The 24541-nt window shown below is 36.9% G+C and overlaps 1 protein-coding gene across 2 annotated transcripts in view; it reads right to left on the reverse strand.

Annotated features, from left to right (window-relative positions):
• The window catches only part of HGF (hepatocyte growth factor), an 81526-nt gene extending 71465 nt beyond the window's left edge, over nt 1–10061 (reverse strand). For both annotated transcript variants that reach the window (XM_056118592.1, XM_056118591.1), the window contains exons 1-2: nt 9919–10061; nt 2624–2789 (exon numbers count right to left, since the gene is read on the reverse strand). In XM_056118592.1, the coding sequence (XP_055974567.1) occupies nt 2624–2789; nt 9919–10006 (254 nt within the window). In that variant the 5' untranslated portion in view covers nt 10007–10061. The remainder of the gene's footprint in view (nt 1–2623; nt 2790–9918) is intronic.
• Between the last annotated feature and the right edge of the window lie 14480 nt (nt 10062–24541).

Raw genomic sequence — 24541 nt, forward strand, 5'->3', positions numbered from 1 at the left:
GTAAAGTACTCCCTTATATCTACATGAACTGGATTTAAGCCATCAAATTCCATAAGCTGCATCTTCTTTTAAGTTTTACTTTGACTCTTTATCTTATGATCTTTCTTTCAAACATTTATTTTGTCTAGTTATCTTGTTGTTTATGGCATGGTGGCAATTACAATACCAGTACTCAGTTACTACTAAAAGGGGAAAGTCTCTTTCTTTTCTGTCCTTGAATGAATTTGTAAATTAACAATTCTTAGAGAGCTTAGAGAGCTTAGAGAATCAGAGATTCTGGTTATCTTTCTTACTCAGCACTGTTTCAATCTCTGTAAATTCAATATTATTGATACCTTCTGAAGAAAAACAGTGAGAATATTACATCTAATGCTCTCAAAATTACAGAAGCCTTCACCATTTTACTGTTCTTTTCTAAGCATTTTTATAATTTGACATTAGTTTTCAATAATTTTAATTCATAAAACAAGTCTGCAAAAGGTCCTTTAATTCATTGATAAGCTAATTTTATAGTATTATAGCATATACCTTCAATTATGAGTAACTAATATTTTTATGGATTCAAAGTACATTTGTACATTTACTTGGGATAGACAAAGGAAAATGACTCCATTTCTGGGTAAAAGATCATTGCCTTTATTTAGGCATTATTAACATGTGTTTTGCAGTACAGGTTGTCATAAATTTGGAAACTAAAAATAACAAGCAATTATGTCATTGAAGTATAATGTATTGTACCCATGAGATATGCAAAAAATGTATTGATCGAGTTGCATGTATAATAAGTACAGCAACGCTATTTTAGTATATCCTAAATAACACAAAAGAAGGGCTGGAGAGACATATCAATTAAGGCACTCGCATTTCATGCAGCCAGCCCAGATTAAAATTCCAGCATCCTATAGGTCCTCTGAACACCACCAGGAAAATGTTCTAAACACAGAGCCTGGTTTAAACTGGGTGTGGTCCAAAAATATCAAAAACAAAACAAAACAGGAAATATAATACAAAAGAACTTTTTTTAATTCTAAGAATTAGATTAATCTGAGAACTAAGGTATAACAATACTTTTTTTACTTGTGGATTCAGGTATGTGTTAACATTTAAAGTTAAATATAAAGTACCAGGAAGCAGACGGATAGGACAGGGGTTTGATCCCAAGCACTGTATGTCCACCCAAGCATCTTAGCCTATCATCCTTGAGGTGGCCCTAGTGACCCTAGCACTTTAGGGCACAAGCAGCATCATATCCTGGGACTTTAATCTGAGTGTCACCAGGGGTGTCCACTGCTTGGAAATCCCCCACCAAACTCTGGAAATCAGGGGTATTAAGGACAAGATTTGGTTCTCCTATTCCCTTTGCCCCCCACTTCCAATACTAAAGAGATACTTCAATAAATTCAATTATTCAGTTTCAAGAAGAAATCTCAAAAAATCTACACAGAATAATTTTCTTTAATTTATTTTTAACAATCTCAGCTATTTTATAAGAAAGTAGGGGAAAGAAACAAAATCATTGTCAGTATATACATGCAAAGGCGGTTCCCCAATCCCCTTTGTCGAAAAACATTTCCCTGAAAATGGCAGTTTGGCTATAAAACGCCTTCCAAGGAACTGTAAACAAATAGAAGGGAGATAAGTCTATCCTCTCCCCAAATCTTGTGAAAACCTTTTCTGATTATGATCTTTCCTCCTCACTCTTAGAGCATTACTAATATTTATATTCACATCATGTGTTACTACCCAAATATAATATAGCAGCATTTAAAAATTATAAAAAGGCATACAATCATGTTTAACACAAAAAGGGGAGTGGATGAAAGAAGGGGGAAATAGTTGAAAGTGAGGGAAGAAGTTTATGGAAAAGAAAATACATTTTCTTCTGGCAGTTTAGAAGAATATTCAGATGGCAAAGCAAAGGCATTTTTACATTTTATTTTATTTTATGGGGCTTCAATGTGAGCCCCATAGGGACTTCGAAGAGAAAAAAAGGCTTGCAAGCTGAGTCCCCTCTCCTGCTTCTTAAAATTACTCTATCCCATTTCACCTGAAACTTTATCATCACTTTCCCCTAGCTTCTTTTAAACAATCTCTGATGCTGACACAATCCACTAGCTTTTTATATAATTCTCTCAACACCTTTTATTTGAATCCCTAATGACAGTGATATAAGTTGCAGTAAATTTTGGCTGTTCCCCAATTTAAATTCTGAAAAATTCCTACACTCTTCTTGCAAAGGAAAAAAAATAAGTTTGAGAAAAGTAATACACAATGCTAGAGAGAGAAATGTCGGCCTTTTACTGCAATCGGTAAAATATTACATCAAGTTTATCATTTTGAGAGTAATTTAGGAGCTGGAGAGATAGCACAGTGGGTAGGGCATTTGCCTTGTACGCGGCCGACCGGGGTTTGATTCCCAGCATTCCATATGGTCCCCTGAGCACCACCAGGAGTAACTCCTGAGTGCAGAGCCAGGAGTAACCCCTGAACATCACCGGATGTGACCCAAATAGCAATAAAAAAGAAAAAGAGTAATTTATACTGAATTAAAAAATACATTATGATGTATTTTCAAATGTATAAGCTACATTTGAAAAAAAAAGAATATAATAGAACAACTTACTTGCAGGTGAATGGAAGTCCTTTATTCCTAATACATCTATTGGCACAAAGGTCTGGAGTATTCAATTTCTTGGTTTTTATCTTCAATAATGGATCTTCTTTAACTAAAGTAGTCTTGGCTGACTTTTTGAATTCATGAAGTGTGTTTCTTCGTTTCTTCTGTCCTTCTAATAATAGATAAATAAATAATGAGAACAAGAGGGAACACTTTTCAAGCATATAGATAGATAGATCTATATCTATATCTATATATATATATATATCTTCCCAAGAATCATCTAAAAAAAAAACTATCTAATGGCATACTAGACTTCTGGGGATTAATGGTGTAGTGATGATGTAGTGAGGCTGAGAATTATAGTTAGATAGTTAAGAATGAGAGAAGGATATTGTAATTAGGCAAAAACTAGTAACTTGTCATGTAGAGTCACTCTGCTACATTCTTTCAAATGAAGGATGATTTAAAAATTAGGACCGAGTTCACTCTAAGGAGAATAAGATATTCTCCAAATATATGAAAGTATGTAACAAGGACATATCATACCATGATTTGTAATTAAATTTTAAATTTCTTTCTATACTTAAATCTTCTTGTAAATTATAATAAAATTAGATAAAGTTAGTTCAATGATAGATGAGAAAATTCTCACTAAAAATGGTACCAAAGATTAATGCTTCTAAACTGTTCTCTAAAGCAATCCATTTGGTTCAGACTTTAGCCCTTCAAACTTGCTATAAAAATGTTTTCTGTGCTTTTGAGCACTATTTCTTAGTATCACTGAACTATTTATCTTGAAATCAAGCCAAATGCTCTAACTCAAATGTTTGTTAAATTTCATCCTTTAATGTAGCAATATCATTTTTCTTCATGAAAGTATTCTATAAGGCCTCTAGATAGTACAATATCTCCTTTTAAGACCTCAAAAACAGAACTAAAACATCCTAAATGCCTTAATCTTATGATAACTGTAGAGTAAAAACAACCCTTGCTACTTTATTCTAAATTTAACTGACGTTCCCAAGTTTCAACAGTGATCATCCTTTTCACAATGAGAATCAAAATGCTTAAGAGATTGCAATTCTTAGACAGTTACAGTGAACAGAACTGTACTGTTCTGCCTGACAATTCTTTTAAATAACCCTATAACTAAGACAGTGGCATTTTTGATTAGGGGAAAATGAACTCAACATCTGATTCAAAACCCAAATACCAAGCTTCAGAACTGCCACTCTTAATTATGATGCCATCTTTTTCTAAGAATTCCTAAAGAAGTTGGTTTATAAATACTATCTAGTGACTGGTTTCTAGCAGTATTGGTAGAGGACTGGATTGTAAAAAGTTTATGATGGTCCAATATGTGGTTATATGTGTCAAGAAAAGAGGGGAAAAAAGGACAAAGTTTTAGAAATATGACAAGCAGAGTAATGACATCACACTGTTTGTCAGTAACCACTAGCTCTAGTTGGTTTATTTGACATACACATCTACTCATTAATGTCTACCCTAACCTGAAGTCCACAACAAATAGCACAAAACATGAAGTCCTTAAAATTCCTGGTTCGTGGTAAAACTCCAGAGCACAATCCCCCAAAGATTGGTACTAAAAGATCTATAAAATGCTTTCATTTTAATTTTTTTTATTTAACAAAATGGAATGGTTCTGGAAGGACAGATATAATTTACAAAACAGAAATGCAATATAGAAACACAATTATGCAAATAATCTATCAACTTGTTATTTACTGAGTGTGAAGCAAATGCCTTGTATAATGTTGGTAGACAATCTGGTCATTATCATTGATTTGCCAAGTGACTTTAATTACCCAAAATGTTAATATTCCAATGACAATAAAATTTATCTCCTGTTTGAAATTAAAGAATTTTAGATCTGAATATATTATTAAGTAAATGTTTGGAAATCAATCTGATTTCAAATGTTATGAATATACAAAGTTTTGGTTTCAAAATGTTATCCTATAATCACTGCCATAAGAGAAAAGTCATTCAATGTAACATATTTCTTTTCAATTTTTGCTTTTAGTCATAGGTCCATGTGAATAGGAGTCAAACTTCTCTAGTAATTGTTTCTCCTTCTTTTATTATTTTTTGGGGAGGCATACCCAGAGGTGCTCAGAGCTTATCCCTCGCTCTGGGCTCAGGGATTACTCTTGGAAGTGCTCAGATGACCATCTAGGGTGCCAGGAATAAAACCTGGTTCAGCCAAGTGCAAGGTAAGAGCTTTCCTGCTGTACTATCACCCCAGTCCTTTTTTAAACTTAATGCACTATTTTCTAAATACTGCAATGTAATTACAAAATGTAATTACTGCAAAATAATCAATTGAATTCCTGTGAAAGTTGTAATATATCTTAGAAACAAACAGAAACTAATGGAAGCTGAAAATCTACTAAAAAACACTTCCTGCCAAAATAGAAATGTATATATATATTTATATATATCATCACATAATTTATATGTGCATGCTTTGTATGTAATATACAATATATACCTCAAATTATATAAACTGAAAATTACCATTGCAATTGGGCTGGTATATAATGTATTTATTATTGGTTTAAGTGTGAGAGATGAGCACAAGAATCAAATTCAAAAATGTAAGGCAAATCTTAATTTCATATATGCATTTTACTAATGATAATATCAAGTAAAATACCCTTGGTCATTCCTCTCATTTCTTTTCACAATCCCATGCAATACAAATCCCTTGAACTGAGGACTATTTTAGTCAAAAGGGTTCTCTGCAGGGTTAGTGGGATATTTAATTATAGAGATCCTCAGTTGTTTGATTGAAATGTGTTGATGTGTGGCTATACCTCTTAAAACATTCTACTCTTGTTGGCCGAAATTTTTTTCCATCACAATCTTTCCCCTAAAGATCAAAAATCATTCTGAAAAACAAAGAAATCTAGTACTAGATAATAAATAGGAGTAAAAAGTTTGGCACTTAGGCTAACAGAGGCAACGGGAACCAGATACCAAGATTCTCCTTTCACTATTTCTCATGATTTAGAAGCTTTCCCTTATAATTCAGTCATTCCTACTAGCTCACTGACTGATTACTCCAAAATGTGAAATTCAAGCTAGTTGTACATTATGTAATCCACACATGTATATGATTCATTTGTTCTTCAATAAAAGAAAAATTCAAAACAGAAGTATTTTTTAAAAAATCTGAAAATAAAAGTTATTTTGCTGAAAATAGCTTCAACTTTCTCTTCCATATTCATTAGCAACTGATGCTTGTTTTACTGAAAACAGTAAAAAAGACCAACTTAATTTGGAAGGAAACTCAGAAATATCTTTGGATCAGATTTTTCCCTACTATTTTGGTCTTTTTTACTGTTTATAAACAAAATTTTGAAAGGACATCAAAGGGTGAGAGATCACTGCAACTTTGTCATGTTTTCTTTACTTTAAAATGCAACCCTTTCGCCCTTTCTCCTATTATAAAAAATACATTCTAGGGGCTGTATTTTTTGAAGAGCCTGAAGCCCTTTATATTAGCACTGAAATCATTAGAATCTTCAAGAAAATCTACAAACAGAAAGCAGGGTCAAATGTACCAAGGTGCTTGAAGAAAGACACATTTCTCCCTCTGGTCCCTCCCCCTCCCCACCCTGCCTCACACTCATTTCTCTCAGTACCTCATATATTTTCTTCTTTGCATGGACTAACCATTGACTTCAAAGGAAAATCCTGCAAGGAAAGGATTTGCAGGGTGTGGAAAGAAGCAGGAATCTGGCTCCACATACTCTGAGTGACCTACCTACATGAATAGTGAGTGATTAACAGTTTAAAGCAACAAGATGTTAAGATGAAAGTATACAAATAATTAATAGAAGAGAATAGTTGTGACTAGAGGTTTTAAATTTCCCTAAGACAAGAATCATACATACAAATCCAAATGTTCATTGCTATTATTATCTGGGATTTGGATTTCACAAATGGACTGTCATCTACTCTCCTTTAGGAAAGACAACAATATCACAAATAAAGATGTGAAGAAAAAGGGGAATCATATTATATTTTGATCAAAGGTTGGTCTGGGAAGCATACCAATAAGAAGCAACATAAAAATGTCCCCAAAGGAGGTTGACAAAATGAAGTGTGATATACAGTGTGAGATTAGGGCTCATTCCTAGATATTTCCCTCCTTCATTCAATTACCTTCTTCAATATTTCACTTTTGTAAACATCACTCTTGGTCTAGTCTTTCAGTGTCTGTGTTTTCATGTCTTCCTCCACACAGACACCAAAAGAACCATAATAAAGTGTCCATTCAGTCTTGTATCCTGACAACTCAAAAGCTTCAGTAGTTGTCCTTGGTGATCTGTATAGAGATCACAGGTTCTAAGAATGAACCTCAAATGTGTGCATGTTACTCTGATCTGCCTTTCCCATCATAAGAAATACTGTTCTCCCTCATGCACTCTATACACCAGCCGTACAAGATTACTTGTTTTTTTCTCAATATACTTTTTTTTTAATCTGTGTCTTTTTGTTTGTGTTCAGCCAGTTGACTTCGATGCTGACAATTCTACTGCTCATCTTTTTGTATTTTACCTGTGTACCAGGTTAAGCAAAAGGGCTGGAGTGACAGCACAGCGGTAGGGTGTTTGCTTTGCATGTGGCCAACCTGGGTTCGATTCCTCCGTTCCTTTCGGAGAGCCTGGCAAGCTACCGAGACTATCCTGCCCGCACACACGGCAGAGCCTGGCAAGCTACCCGTGATCTAGTCGATATGCCAAACACAGTAACAACAAGTCTCACAATGATGGAGATGTTACTGGGCCCGCTCAAACAAATCGATGAACAATGGGAGGACAGTGCTAACAGGTTAAACTTTGTTTGATCCTTTCAGCTATAAATGAACTCTCATAGTATTATAGCATTCCTAACTTCAGTGGTTTCCTTACAGGATTTGGCAAAAGTTGTAAAGTTGCAGTTAATTTTTTTGGTTTTGGTGAAATGGTGTGTGTATATATATACTCAGCTATATATCTTAACTAGGACAAAAGCATAATTAAGGACTTTCACCTTGGTGTCCTCATGCAAGATGAGTTCAATAATGCCCACGTTACTACCAAAAAAAAACTTTTTTAAAAAAATACTTGCTCCTAGCATTTATTCAAATGTGTTTGTCAAATCCTAATATGTAGGTTTATTTCTTATTTGTTCTTTCTCATATCAACTATGTGGTTCTAGAAATTAGGTGCTCATTTAATGGTATTTCTGTTAAAGAGATTTGAACTTTATTTTTTTAGTATCAGTAGGAGTGGACAGAATGTAAACAATGTAGACCAACTCCTACAAAGTTGGCTTAAGTTCAGGATACTGAATATTTCTTAGGAAACTTTTCAATGCTACATCTCCATAATATAAATAGCTTATTTCATCTCATTATAATATCCATCATAATATTATTTTATAATATCATCTTGTTTTACATTGTGAAAAAATACAGAAGTTCATCAAATATATCAAAAAGTATAACCAAAACAAGTAAAATCTTAAACAATCACTATTAGATAATATAAAACATAAATCCTTTTCTTGTATGATTTAAGAGAGCTATTTATGTCTTCCATTTACCTTATTTAAAAAATAAAATATCAAAATAAATTTGCCACCAAAGGCAGGGTCTTTTCTGATGACAATTTTAACTACATTCACTTCAAGAATTAATCACAACATTTTTGTAACTCCCAATTGACTTTTCCTTGCTTGCCAGTACACTCTTGGGCTGCATTCTCCCTATATTCAGGAAACGCAGTCATTTCAACATTAGCCAAAGTGAAATATAATTACAAATGTATATCTCCTGCCAAAATTTCATAATGCATGCCAAAAACAAATAGACATTGTCTATAGTTGATCTACTGTTTGGGTTTTCTACACTGTGTTCCCCTTGCATTAACACAGATGATTTCAGATAACCATATTCTACTTCACCCCAACAGCACTTTAATCTTTAAACTAGGAAATCTTCAAAATACTGGATGATTTCATTCTATGCTCAAAATTCCCTAAACCAAAAGTGTCTTTGAAGATTCCATTTTAATGTAACACATCCAGCACAGTAATTGTTGATCTGTATCAACTTCCTTTTACCTCTTCAGAAATTTTAACTAAAAATTTTCAAATTGACCCTTCTCACTCACTATTGTCGTTCCCAATGGGCAACTTCATAAAACAGAAGAAAGCCAGGTAGTTGGTATCAGATTTCTTGTCACTGAGCAAAGAAGATTGCAAACTTTGTATTCTGTCAGAAAGTCTGAACTTCATAATTAACTGATCTCAGAATATACAACCACTCTCCAGTCCATATCACCAGAGGGTCATGTCTAACCATCTGGGCATTTGTTTCATTCTTAACATCTGGGCATCTGTTCCATTCTTTTACTCCCCTGTGCCTGTGAATGATGCTTACTACCTTCTCCCACTGGCATCCCAGCCACTACAATGATAATACAACCAAATACAGATGTTTCCTCTTACCCCGATAACCACAGAAAACTTCCCAAAGCGCCAAGTGAAATGTCTAAACTTTCAGGCAACGTGAACTCCCGCAGCACCCGTACCTAACCTGGAAATTCAGGAGTGTAGTGCGCGACTCCAAGAAGCAGCCCTGCAGCTCTACTCAGACAGTCATTGCCTCTCTTGCAGGATTGTTTCCAAAGGGCAGCAATCCATACTCAGAAGGAATGAGCTTTCAGAAGAGAGAATTTCTCTTTCATTTTTACAATATGCCTATGCACAGGGTACTGGCTGCCTTTCCCAAACAAAAACCTGTATATAAAGTCAAGCCGGCTCTGAATGCTGAGTGATGTAGGATAGAAGACTGTCATGGAAAATTGACCTCTGGAAAAAAGAGTTAGACCCTACTCTACTGACCATCATCCTTCCCTCTTCAGAAAAGATCCTCTGTTCAGAGTGAAACTTGTCTTAAGCAGCAAAGTCCCAACCAGTGTCAGCACTTCATTCCTAAAGCCCCTAGTCCACAACCATTAGGCTCTGGCAGCCCAGCTGGGGACCGGGTGGTGGGGGTTGGAAGATATACGAGGAGATGTGAATTATCATTTCTAGTGCTTTTTTTAAACAGAAAAAAAAACAGCAATAAAGAATGTGAAAACACAAGAAGTTTTAAATACACACACGCACAGACACAGAGTTCATACTGAGTTAAGAAAAGATGCTGGCAAGAGGGCAGAGTGTTGGGGAAAGGAAAGGCTAGCAAGAGAGTGAAAACTGTAAGTGAAGAAGAGAAAACTAACCTGCATAGGGGATGGCGATGGGGAGCAGGAGGAGATGGAGGAGGGCATGCTGCAGCAGCAGGGCTGGCAGAAGTTTGGTCACCCACATGGTGTTGCTGGATTTGCTGGCGGGTTCCACTGGAGAAGATGCCTGGTGAAAAGAATCCGGTTCCGACTCAATGCCTAAAGAGCCGGTCGGCTCTGAGCTGCTTTTTATTGCGATGAGCTAAGTTTGTTGTGTGATTAACTGGAAAGATCTAGGTCTGAACTCCCTCTTACGGTAAGAAACTGTTTAACAACAGCCCTCCACTCTCTTCCACCCCCCTCCGCTCTCCACTACCCCCCACCCCCCACCACCACCAAACTGATCCCAGCTCCCCTCCCTCCCTCCATTAGGAAAGAAACTTACAAAGAAAAGGTCACCTGGCCTGAGGCCAGCCTCAATTTGGAAGCTCGAGCTCCAGATCCCAGTGGCTCCTTTCCGAGTAGGGAAGGGAGGAGCAAGGCTCAACCCAATAGCTAAATCAAGGCACAGGCAGAGGACCAAGTCGCTCAATTCAAACAGGAAAATACATGTGTTTACACATCAATTTGGGAAAAGAGGAAGGGGAAGGCGCAGAAGAAGAAAGCAAAGAGCTGCCTGCGGTCCAGGGTGCCTTTGCTCCTACTCTGTCTAGTTTCACTGCTGGAGCAATCTAGGGATTCAAAACACTGACACGGGTTCCCTAGGGTGTCAGAGACTTGGAGGGAGGAGGGAGACTGGTGAGGAAGCTGAGCGCAGGCTGGTCCTGCCCCGAGAGAAAGCGGTTAGGTAAGAAAGGGGTGTGGTATTGTGGGGTAAAAACAAACAAGCAAAACCGAAGGACCCACAGTATCAGGTGGGAAAATTGCCCCTGGCCACTTTGCTCAGGGTAGAAACTTTTCCCCCCCCCAAAAGCTGTACTCAACTCCCCACTCTCCTCAAATAGAACTAATGGGGGGGGGGGGGGCAGAGAAGGGGGCGGAGGAACAATAGTAACAAACTCCTGTGTGATTTGGGATTGTGATAAAATCTGATAATGTTCTCTTAGAGTGTCTAAGAGACCGGGGTTATCTACCGCCTGTCACCTCATCTAAATGCAGCATAAACTAATTCTCCCTCTCGGTGAAAAATAAAATCGCCTCTCATTTCCAGCTCCAATCTCCCAGCTTCTCAAAATCTAAATGAAGAGATGAAGGTAATGGGGTTTCAGGGTAATTCGTGTCTGTTAAGTCTTTAGGGGCTCATTGCCCAGCTCACTCATTTTATTCAGAGGATTTGTTTTTTGCACCTCTAGGTGAATACTCTAATTTAGACAGGAGTTTCTTTTCTTATGTTAAAGTGGATTTTGAGGATAATTAGCCCCGCCCCCCACACACAACTATCTCTGAGTTGGCTACAAATAAATAAGGTACAGTTTCTCTATTCACAGAGGAAGAGAAAGTGGATAGAATGACTTGGAGCAGAGTACAGTTGTACAGAAGTGATAGCACAACTAAAACCTTCCACAGAGCAGCCCTCACACTCAGCTTTTACAGCTTCTCCCGCCCCACCCATCCCAGACTGAGAAAGGGGGGAAAAAAACCAGCTGGTTCCCTAAGGCTGTGGAATATCTCAAGAAGCCAGGGATTAAGAAAACTGCTTTTGAGAAATCCACTTTATATTATCTTTTTCGAAAGATAAAATACTTCTTTTACACCAGTTTCTCCTAAAAAACAAACCAAAGAAATGTAAAAATCATTTTCCTTGTGCTCCAGGTATTCTTTTGATGTTTCATTATACTTTGGGGGAAAATTTTACTGACCATCATCTATGCCAGTTACTCACTGACATCTCTTATGCCTCATTAGGGATTTGAAATCTTTTTTTAAAAAACTAGGGTTTTCTGTAAGTAAATTCTTGTAGGTAAGGACTGAAGAAACCAGTGTTTCTCTTAGTTTTCTCTCATTCTCTCAAAAATATAGAAGTGAGTTGTAAGAAAGTTGTAGTTACTCTTGTAAGTTTGGAGCAAAATCTATCTTGAATTTAGGGCACAGGAAGAATACATGTTCATTAGGTCACACGTTTTTCTAATTTTTATCATTAAAATAATAAACACTTAATTTTACATGAAATTATGTACTTTACATTTATAACTGGATTGCTATAAGTTGAAAAATTGTTTTCTCTATATTGAAATGACAACTAACATTCACTGAACTTCTCGTGTTTGCTAAGACTTGTGTCAAGAACTCCTGAAAACACTAATTCAATGTTTAGGATAAACTTACTGAGAAAGAATTGTTATAATTCCTATTTTATACCTGAGGAAGTCTGAGTAAATTACTTCTATTCTTAAATAGTTTGTCCATAAGATCCCTAAGGATTAAAGATTCAGGTGTGAGATTCAAGAGTTTTTCACACCCTAAGGATGGAATTAATTTCTCTCAGCACTATGTGAAGAACCATGTTTATTTTGTTCCTGATTATATTCACCAAAATTAACGTAAGATCAAACATGTAAGAGATGCTCAAAAATAATTTATAAAACTATCCAATATATAAATAAATTTAAATCTCCAGCCACTATAATGAAAATAAGCAACGAATGTGCAATGCTATCATTTTACTTCGTCTTGAAAGCAGATCTCTGTTCTTTTTAAATCATAATAATGAGGTTTTCTTCATCTCCTGCTAATTCTTTTATATGCCTTAGGAATTAAACTGTTTGTAGAAATCCCAAAAAGTATAAATTTCTTTTGATAAATTGAAATCCTATATGAAAAAAATAACTCAAATACTTCAGTTTGAATAATTACTTAAAGGTAGGAAGGTCTTCATTCCCATATCATATAATTTTAAATGTTGTCTTAAAATTGAAGTTTCTAGTATCCCACATAAATTAAATTTTTTTAAAGATTCCTTTTGATTCTTTTTTAGAAAGCTGTATTTGTCCCCCATCCCCATCTTTGGTTTTAAAAGTCCTATATTTCTCAAGCACAAGTGATGCTTGCATTTATATAATAATGAAGCTGATGTAATCACTTTGCAGGCAACTAATAAGTTCTTTGCTTATAGAGAAGTCATTTTATTTATTAAGTGTCTGGACTAGGTATTGTGTCTTTCTGTTTGCTGCTCCTACTCCTACAGACTCAGTTTAGCAACCTGGTTTCAAATCCCAGTTTCATTTACTAAATGTGTTATGAACAGAGAAAGCTAATGAGTCTCTTTATACCTCAGTTTCCCTACAACTAAAAGGAAACACTGTGTGTGAGGTACTTATATGCATCCTATGTCTATCTCTCAATATTGAAGTATGTATATTCAAGAGCTATTTTTTATTGTTCTTGCTTTTTTAAAGATAAGGAAACCTTGGGGCTGGAGAGATAGTACCAGACTTCAGTCTGTGACACCTCAAATGGTCCCCTGGATAGTTCCCCAGAATGATCACTAAGGACAAAGACAGGAGTAATCCCTGAGAACTGCTGAGTGTGGCCAAAAAAAGAAAAATAAAAAACAAACATGGTTATAGATAAGAAACTTGCTTAAATTAAATTGCTATTATAAGTGTTCTTCCTAAAGAACACCAAGTGTCCAAGTGTCACATCACTATTATTAAAAATGGTTACATAGAGAGAGATCCAAATTGAGAATTTCCAATATTCTTCCTGGCTTTGAAATTTGATGATAATACTTACCTAAACTTTTCAGCAGTTGCCATACGTTTATACATAATTCTTACCTTCCATATTTTTGAAAGTATAAGTTTTCATATTGTTTTTCTTTCCTGTGTAATCAGATATTTTCATTCCTTCCTTCTTTGTAGTTCTCAGCCTAGGAGTGGTATTTTTGTCATGGATGGATCCCCTCCTGAAGTAATTTTCATTACCTTTAATGTAAAAAATATTATAAAATTCATTATAATTTGTATTAATTTTCATTAGATAACATACTAAATCAGAAAATTTGCATAAAATGATGGTCCAAACATGAACTTACCTTGATATATCTAATGTGCTCTCATTTAAACATTTATGCACTTTCTAAAATTCAGATATTGAAAATCTACCTCAACAAAAATGATAGTATTGAAGTTGAGAGTCTTGGAAACTGCTTAGGTCATGACAGCAGAATCCTGCTGACTTTAAATGATTCTTCAGAAGATCTCTTGCCCCTTCTATCACATGGTAACACAGAAAAAAGGTGCCCTTTGAGGCTGAAAGCAGGTACTTGCTAGATAGCTAAATCTCTGGCAGTCTAATCCTTGGATGTCCAACCTCCAGAGCTGTAGGAAATAAAGTTAGGTTGCTTATTCACATCCCAATCTATGGAATTATACTGGTAAAAGCTCAAATGAGCTAAAGCATAGATGTCTCTTTTTTCAATTGTAGGTTTTGTTTTGTTTTGTTTTGTTTTGTTTTGTTTTGTTTTGGGTCCACACCTTGCAGTGCTGAAAGCTTAATTCGGCCTCAGTACTCAGGAATGACTCGTGGTGGTGTTCAGGGGGACATTTTGCGATGTCAGGAATGGAACCTGGTTCAGCCACATGCAGGAAAAATTACCTACTATACAATCTCCCCGGGCCCAAATACAATTATCTTAAATCTAAGAATGTTCCTAATGGAGAAAGAACATAGGTTCCAGAGACAAAAAATAGTTACTGTGTGAGCGCTTTTCATAAGCTAAGGTGTGTCTAATATCTAAGTTTCAGTAAAACTTTGGATCAACTAGATAACACTTTAAAATATGCGAAACAGATGAGATACAGTCATTTAAAAAATTGTGCGTGAGTGTTAACCATGGCCTCACAGAAACATGTACTGATCTATGCACAAGCAACATGTGGCATGTACAATCACTTAGGTCTGTACAATTCAGACTTTGAAACTTACCCCTTGCATGTTTCAACTTTCAGTAGCCAACATATAGCTAGCTGCCTCCTGTAGTAGAGAAATACTTATGTGGTAGGTTTCCACAAATGCTTTAAATTCTATTACATGAAGTTACTCTAATATAAGATGATAGGCATACATGTCAGATGAACTGTGACCCCAGACTCTAGCAAAGGGGCAGAACAAATAATTGTAAATATGTAATGAAAAGAAGTTACTAAAAATAATATGTATGTAGTGACATTTATTTTGAAATCCCCCACTTAGTACTTTACATAGTTTGAACAAGGATAACAGGACTTTAGTTACTTTGTCTTTTGAACATAAAGTAACTATGACAATCATTTGTTAACCATTGTTTGGAAGATATGTCAGCCAAACACTACAGACAAAAGCCCAGAGAAATTCATCATGAGAAAAATGTTTTTAAATAGGTATTTTTAACAAAACACCTGTCTACTAAGGAATGTGATGAAATCCATACACTCAATTATAATAGGGTCTCTGGGAACAAAAGTCTTTGTCTCTTACATAATAAAAACTGACCTAATTGAAAACAACTGACTTGAGAGCACATTACAGACATGTCATAGTGGTTTTTTTTTTCAAATTAATTCAACATTGATTAGCCACCCCAAAATCCTTTAATGGTTACTCATCCAATCATAGACTCTACCACTCACCCATGACTTCTGTCACCCTCCCAGGAAATCTGTTGCAGAACTTGTGGTGAGACCACAATGCAACATCCAGGAAAAGGACAGTAACAGTTAAAGTGTATATCATCACAGCACGGGAATTGTCAAGTACATAAGAAATGAAGCCTAATTCCTTCTCTAGAAGTATGTCATGCATACTTAAGCAGAAATCCATTTTTTCCCTCCTTATGCCATTCACTAATATCCATAAAGAAATAGCATGGTGCATATTAAAAAAAGAAAATTCCCCTAAACCCAAAAGGACAGTCAAGACTTAAGCTGTTCCTTGCCTGGTAGGAGGAAAGAGAAGATAGAACTGGAGAACACAGGGAAATTTGAGCTAAAACTGAACTCTATGATGCTGCATTTGCAGTTTTCTTTTCTGGGCCACAAGGGGCCATTCCCTAAATCCATGGGGCCTAGTTAAGTAACACTCATCACCTTGGGTATAGAGGCCCGCTTTTATGTATTTCCAGGTGCTAGCTGCTTTGTTAAATCTGGAGTGCCCCCAAACTTATAAAGCCAAAGCATTCCACACCTGGTATGTGGGACAGTGGCATATTAGTAAAATGTAAAAATTGGGGGAATTGATATTCTTTTTTAGTTTAGAATAAAACAGATGTAATAATTAGTGGACAAAAACACATATATTCACAATTTTTAAAACAACTGTTTAATCCATTTATTTTGCATCCTTCATGCCACATAATAAAATTGAGGGTGCTCTTTTATTATATGTACATGTTGCATGTTTATTGTGATCTGGGGGATATCTGAGGGCAACTCCATTTACCAGATGGCACTCAAGATCAAGAATTGCATTTCAAACTTGAGAGAAAAAAGCTTCACTTGGTAGATCATCACTTCTGCCTAAATGTAAAAGTGTGTCTTGCAGGGGATAGGTATATGAGTGTAGGTATTTTGTTATACTATAGCTCATCTGGACCACTGGCCCTAATTATAAATTTTATAAAGAGTTATTTAACTAATGCTATGTTAGCATGGTCCCATAGAATATATTCCCTAGTCTTGATACTTTTTTTGGAGTGCTAAATTTGTGTCACATTTATTTATTGTGTAGTAATGTAGTTTAGGTTATTAAAAATAGAATATAGGTAAGTTCCTAGTCTAGATAGGGTCCTCATTCTAAGTGGTAGAGTTCTTGGCAGACATCTCTCTCTCAAGTTTGAAAATATTTATACACCCTGGATCCTTGAAAGCTTTAGTGTACTATTGGACTATCAAACCCATAGTTTGATATCAAACCCACCAGAAATATCACTTAAATATAGTCATGGAGAAATAAATCAGAGGAAGGCAAATCTACAGTTCTTAAAACTATATTTCTTGATTGTGTAATCTACTATATTGATAAAATTTTGCAAGTTATAAAAATCTAATAATAGATTAAGAAGAAGAAGATTCTAGCATCAATCAATATTCTTACAGTACATCACTCTCACTGTCATTGTCCTCCTGTTGTTCATCGATTTGCTCGAGAAGACCCAGTAATGTCTCCATTTTGAGACTTGTTACTGTGTTTGGCATATCGAATACATCACGGGTAGCTTGCCAGGCTTTGCTGGGCGGGCGAGATACTCTCGGTAGCTTGCCAGGCTCTCTGAGAGGGGTAGAGGAATTAAACCCAGGTTATATTAGGAATAATACCTAATATGTTAAAATAGTGATGACATTTATTAACTACCTTAAAAATTCGGTTCCCTTCCCCCATAAAAGAAAAATATTCATAAAATATATATACTTTTTTGGCTTTTGGGGTCACACTCAGCAATGGACAGGGGTTACTCCTGGCTTTGCACTCGGGAATTATTCCTGGCAGTGCTCAGGTGACCATATGGGACATATGGAATGCTGGGGAATCGAACCCGAACTCCCTACCTGCTGTACTATCGTTCCAGCCCTCATAAAATGTTTTGATTCTCTTGTATATGAATGGAAGTTTGGGGTTTGTGAACATACCTGGCTGTGGTTGGGCCTTACTCCTCACTCTGTGCTCAGGAATTACTCCTTGTAGTGTTTGGTAGGACATTTGAAGTGTGGGATCAAATCTGGCCACCTCCTAGACAAACTCCTTTTGTGTATTTTTATTAACTGAATGAGGGAGGTTTCAGTCTCTCTCTTTAAATATTTTTTCAAAAGTATAAATAAATTTTATTTTAAAATGAAATATTTTTTCTTTTTTTTCCATTACTCAACTATCTTTATTTACTTTTTTTACCAGTCCAATTTTCTTTTTTTAATTTTATTGAATCACCATGAGATAGTTATAAGCTTTCATGTTTCGGTTACAATCACACAATGATCAAACACCAATCCCTCCACCAGTGCACATTCCCCACCAACAATATCCCCGGGATACCCCCTCCTTTCCCACCCTCCCCCAGCCTCCATGGCAGACTGATTTCCCATAATCTCTCTCTACTTTTGGGCATTGTGGTTTGAGATACAGACCCTGAGAGGTTATCATGTTTGGTCCTTTATCTACTTTCTGCACACATCTCCCATCCCGACCGATTCCTCCAGCCATCTTTTTCTTAGTGATCCCTTCTCTATTCCAGCTGCCTTCTCCCCTTTGCTCATGAGGCAGACTTCCAGCTATGGAGCAATCTATCTGTCCTGTGTATCTACTGTCTTTAGATATGTTATATTGTTTTATACTCCACAAATGAGTGCAGTCCTTCTATGTCTGTCTCTCTCTTTCTGACTCATTTCACTTAACATGATACTCTCCATGTCTATCCATTTATAAGCAAAGTTCATGACTTCATCTCTCCTGACAACTTCATAGTATTCCATTGTGGAGATGTACCAAAGTTTCTTCAACCAGTCATCTGTTCTAGGACACTTGGGTTGTTTCCAGATTTTGGCCATTGTGAACAGTGTTGCAATGAATATATAGGTACAGATGTCATTTCTACTGTGCTTTATTGGATCCTCAGGATATATTCCCAGAAGTAGTATTGTAGATCATATAGAAGCTCAATTTCTAGTTTTTGAAGGACTGTCCATATTGTTTTCCAGAAAGGCTGGACTAGTGGGCATTCCCACCAACAGTGAAAGAGTGTCCCTTTTTTCCCACATCCATGCCAGCACTGGTTGCTTTTGTTCTTTTGAATGTGTGCCAGTCTCTGTGGAATATTCAGGATTGGTCAGGGAAGGATGAAAGTAGATAAAGAACCAAACATGATAAAATCTTTTTTTTTCAAAAGTATTTATCCTAGCATTTCTCATAGAATTAAAGTTAGTTAAAAAAAATACTTATTCTAAGTTTTGTTTTCCCCCTTGTTTATTTCATCACACATTTGAAAGTTCCTAGAGGCAACTTTCTAGCTATCCATTATATCTTATGGCTCATCATCCTAATCGTTGCCCAAAAGAAAAGGTTGTGATTTGTTTGTTACTTGAAAAATATGTGCAAAATTTATAGTTTTAAAGCACTGTGATTGAACAGTTGTTCTCATGGTCTTGTTTGAATGTTTTATGATGTATACAAAAAGTACAAAGTTAAAATCAACTAGTTCAAGTCCTAACGCTATCAGTTACTAACCAAAAAACCTGCAAAAATTAATTGCCCGCGCCAGCATGCCTGCCCGGAGGGGAAAGGGTGTTGCCCCATTCACCCTGGCCTCTCTGGAAAGAAAGATGGCGGCCGCACGGGAGCCTTGTGGACAGCAGGTTTGAGCCGGGGGTGGGGGCGGCAGGGACCTCATGGGAAGGGGGGCGTTCCGGTCCGTCCTAAATGCCCTACCGAGGTCACCAGTTGCCCCCCACGAGCGGCTCTCCAGCACGGCCACGAATCCAGAGCACAGAAACCAATCTCTTAACTATCTAACTTTTAATAGAAATACTTCCAGGGTTAATAAGTAAAATAGCAGACATCCAAAACCGCGCAGCCGCAATAGCGGCCGCTCGACATCATTTAATTCTTAAACCCAGCTGTAGAAAGCAAATCATTTCACAATGCTTTTTCAGCATGTCTGATTTGGGGAGTGGGGGGTTGTAAACTCTAAATAATAATGGTGCATCTTTTATTGAAACAATAAATCTAGTCAAAGTAGATAGAGTGTTAACTAGAACTCATCTGCCTCACAGGAATTGGGAGGGGTGGGAGGTGGGGTTCTATTGGGGTTCGCGGATAAAAATAAGTATTGGTAAAGGGAAATGTGTTTGATATTTACATGACTGAAACCTAAACCTGAAAGCTCTGTAACTTTTCCCACAGTGATTCAATAAATAAATAAATTATTAAAAAAATCAATTGCTTTCCACACCCACAAAAATTATAAAAGCTGACATTAATTTTAGTTATGTATATTTCATAATTATTTTTATTATTATTGTTGTGGTTCTGGGGATCAAGTCTAAGGCACCAGAGATGCAGGATAAATTCTCTAGTACTGTACTATGTACTGGCCTTTTTTCCATAATCATCAATCATATTAACAGTTGAAAATAGTCATGCAAAGCATGTGGAAAATCTTTACAAACACAATTCAGTTTTGGTTATTATCCTTCTTGATACTGGAACATTTAAGATCACTCTTGGTGATTATGAGGTGGAAGTGCCAGGTCAGGACCAAATCTAGGTGGCAGGTACTTTTGACCTCCATAGGGAAGAATTCAAGCATGACTTAGAGAAAATAAAGAATAGAGAGAATTTGTTGTGTAATAGTATACGATCAAGTGTCAGAATGCAGGCAAACTCAAAGACTCAAAGACTGAGCTTTCTTTTTTTTTTTTTTTTTTGGTTTTTGGGTCACACCCAGCGATGCACAGGGGTTACTCCTGGCTCTGCACTCAGGAGTTACTCCTGGTGGTGCTTAGGGGACCATATGGGATGCTGGGAATCGAACCCAGGTCGGCCGCATGCAAGACAAATGTCCTACCCACTGTGCTACCTCTCCAGCCCCAAGACTGAGCTTTCTTACTGTGATAAATACTTGATTAGAAGTCATGCTGCCAGGTACTGCGGAGAGCAGTTCCATCTCTATAAAAATGTCTAGATTGTATACCAGGGCAAATTAATTAAGGGTGGAATATTCAGGATTGGTCAGGGAAGGATGAGGACTCTGGGATGGAGATTTCCTGGAGTCAATGTACCACCCAGATAGACCATATTTTGTCACTTGCAGGGTTTTTCATGACAGTTGTATATTGGCATGTGCAGGAAGGTGTGGTTTTTATTATGCAACTGTATTATAATAAACTGAAAGTTGTTCATGGTCATTTGTCCCTTCATCCCAGGCTTTCTTAGGGTGTTTAACATCTCAAACACTGCATTTAACTCTAAACAAAGCATCATGTGTATCACAGACAGAAGAGGTATACTTTCAAGCAAGTGGTGACCTCTGTGTAAGAGAACAATGAAGAGTCTCCTGCACCCGCGCCTGGCTGTCCTCGCCAGGGCTCCTTGGAGGGGGGCGGGTTGAGTTTCCCTCCCCGCCCCGAACAGAGCTCCAGCAGCCAAAGCCCTCCAGAACCAGCCACTACCATGCTGAGACCACTCTCCACAAGCATGAAGGTACCGGCAGAGGAACAAAGGCATGCGGGTCCCGGGGCCGAGGTCTCCAAACCTGCTCGGATCGGGGCTGAGCATCCTCCACCAAGATCTTCCATCTTCCAGTAGGCAGGGGTCACACCCACCATCTGACCCCCAGCGCTGTGTAATCCCATCAACGGCCAAGACCCAGAGACTATAAAACCCAGCTCTGGAAGTGCACGGCCGCATTTGCGGCCTCGGAACATCTTATTATCTCATTCTTATTTTGGACAACCTGGCAGGTTACCAAATGTTACCTAACCACACGGCAGAGTCTGGCAAACTCCCCATGGCGTACCCAATATGTCAAACACGAGTAACAATGATGGGTCTCATTCTCCTAGTCCTGAAAGAGCCTTGAATATGGCTTTTTTAAAATTCTCAGGGCTAGGACAAATAGACGTTACTGGGAACTGCTTGAGGCAATCAACGAACAACAGGATGATTGTGATCGTGATAGTGACCTTTTACATAATTTTATAATTCAAGTCATTTATACACCATAACTACACTGGTCATTTTTCTATCTCAATTAGAAAATACCTATATTAAATTGCATAGTGAAGACATACTTTGGCAGCACTGTAGCACTGTCCTCCCATTGTTCATCAATTTGCTCAAGTGGGTACCAGTAATGTCTCCATTGTGAGACTTGTTGTTACTGTTTTTGGCATAAGGAATACGCCACGGGGAGCTTGCCAGGCTCTGCCATGCAGTCAAGATACTCTCGATAGCTTCCCAGGCTCTCCGAGAGGGGTGGAGGAATCGAACCCAGGTCTGTCGCGTGCAAGGCAAACACCCTACCCACTGAGCTATCGCTCGCTCCAGCCCACATACTTTGGTATGTCTTCTTTATTACAAAAATCCTTAGTGTATAACAGTTATTTAAGCCAAAGTATCTTAATATTTTACAATGAATTTTAAGTGCCACTAAATATAAATTTAAGTTTTTCGTACATATTTATGTATTAACTAATTTAGTGAAGCAGAAAAAACCATAGAATTTTATGTTATTAAATATTACTGGTAAAAAGAGTATATATATAAGTAAAATAATTTGATATTTTAGAATGTAAAAAGCTTTGGGCATACACAACTTTGCATTGGCACTTTGCCTGGATAAATGTCATTAAAATAATTTCTTCTTAAAGTTACTTAAGGGAAATATAGCGTCCAGAAACTAACAACATGTGTGCTTTGTTCCATCCTAGCAGTAAAAAAGAGATTAAAAATCATTATGCTTTGTCCAAAGGATCCTTTTTGACTCAGTTTCCCAGTACTAAAACATTAACTGAATTTTCTTATTTTCAAACTATTCAAGCAGTCACTCATTTTATATTCAATACTAAAACAAACATGATTGAGTAGATATTGTTCACCTTTCAATTAAGTTTATGGCAGTCTCAGCATGTCCTAGTAACCAACAGCAATTTAGACCCTGGATAGCAATTTAGACTCTGGAAAATAAATAGGGATTATTTATTTTCACCTAATATATACAAAATGTTTGACATGTGTCTTCAAACAGCAATCCACCATTTACTATATGCACGTAGTTACATGTATCTACCCTTGACATTGCTGTTCACTATAAACTACTCTAAGAAAAGTCATCTTACCATTTAGTAGATTTCTATATGTGTTAGTGTTGAAAGTTTATCAAGTTGCAAAAGAAACCGAAAGTTTATCTTTTCTGAAGCTTCAAAGATTCCCTCATTCTCTGAAAAACATTCTTAGATATAATTTAAGACAAAAATTATAAAGCCCATATAAACTGATTTTCTATTAATCTTAATTTCAATTCAAATAAATAACTTATTGGTACTTGATTTGAATTAGCAGTAGTTATTAGTATGCTTTCATATTAGATTTGGGAGGGTAATTCTGGGGACATATCTATCAGTGTTCATGGGCTATTCTTGGCTGTGTTCTCAGGAGTTATCATTAGCCACACTCAAGGGACCATTGTGATGCTGGAATTCAAAATAGGCTGAGTTGCATGCAGGTACACACTTTACCTCTTATATCTCTCCATCCCCTGGAATTTTTTTGATAATTATAACAACATTAATCATATATTTATGAGTATATATTTAACATAAAGCCTAAATTTATATCTAAATATTTTCTGAAAGGGCTGGAGCAATAGCACAGCAGCTAGGCCATTTGCCTTGCACGAGACCGACCCAGCCAACCCAGGTCTAATCCTCTGCCCCTCTTGGAGAGCCTGGCAAGTTACCAAGAGTATCTTGTCCACACGGCAAAGACTGGCAAGCTACCCATGACGTATTTGATATGCCAAACACAGTAACAAGTGTCACAGTGGAGACGTTACTGGGCCCGCTCGATCAAATTGATGAACAATGGGAGGACAGTGACAGTGACAGTGATTTTCTTAAAAAAATTTTTTTTATTGAATTGCCATGAGATGTACAGCTACAAAATTGTTCATGACTGGGTTTCGGTCATATGATGATCCAACGCCTGTTCCTTCTGACTTGACATCTTTTGATTTTAAACAGTTATTTCTATAGCCACAGGCAAGACTTGTAAATACATATATGACAAGTGATAGTTTTTTCCAAAATGTTGATATATTTTTCTTCTTTTTTATTTTCCCAGTGGCACTTAGTAGTGTTTTGAGTCTCCTCAGGTTTGAACACCTCCCTTTCAGCAATGACCAGAGAGTCATGTGGTGCCGGGGTTGAATCTGGCTCCCATGAGCAAAGCATGCTCTCAGCCTTTTGATCAGTCTCCCAGGTCTCAGTTTTTTGTGAGATGGACACACCCAGCAATGTGTGTATATGTGGGGGGCGGGGCGGGGGGAAGAAAGATGGCGGGGGCAGGGGCTAGGGGAGTGGTGGACTCCCAATGGTACTAAGGGGATAATGAGATACCAGGGAGAAAACCTAGGGCTTCTGCACAAGACTACTTAAGATTCTTACATCATTTTTTAACACATTGTTCTATACATCTCTCTCTTCGTTGATTTAAAGACTTTTGCTTACTTAACTACTTGCTGAAAATGTTTCACAAATAGGCAGAAGAATACTTCCTCAAGGTGTTTCTGCCCTAATGCTTGAGCTCATGAATTTGTTACCTGAAGTATTAGCAGAAGGAACTTTGCACACATGATTAAGCTTAAGGTTTTTAAAATGAAGGATTATCCTGAGTTATCCACTTGGACCCATCTGTCATATGAGTTCTTTAAATCATACAGCCTATCTTTAAATCCTAGAAGTTGTACTTAGAGAGGGAAGAGGAGAAGACAAAGACAGACAAGCTGAAAGACACATAACTGAAGAAAGGTCACAGAAATGCAAATTACTGATTTTAATGGTGAAGGAAAGAGGTTCCATCTAATGAATTTGCATGGCTTCTAGAAAACAAAAAAAGTGAGAAAAAAGTTGGTCCATTAGAACTTCCAGAAGGAACAATGTCCTGCCTTCATCATCATTGGATCTTAGTGAGACCTTTATCAGACTTCTGACAGCAT

Source organism: Sorex fumeus, unplaced genomic scaffold (assembly GCF_029834395.1).
Source record: "Sorex fumeus unplaced genomic scaffold, SorFum_2.1 ptg000037l, whole genome shotgun sequence".
Classification (NCBI taxonomy): Eukaryota; Metazoa; Chordata; class Mammalia; order Eulipotyphla; family Soricidae; genus Sorex; species Sorex fumeus.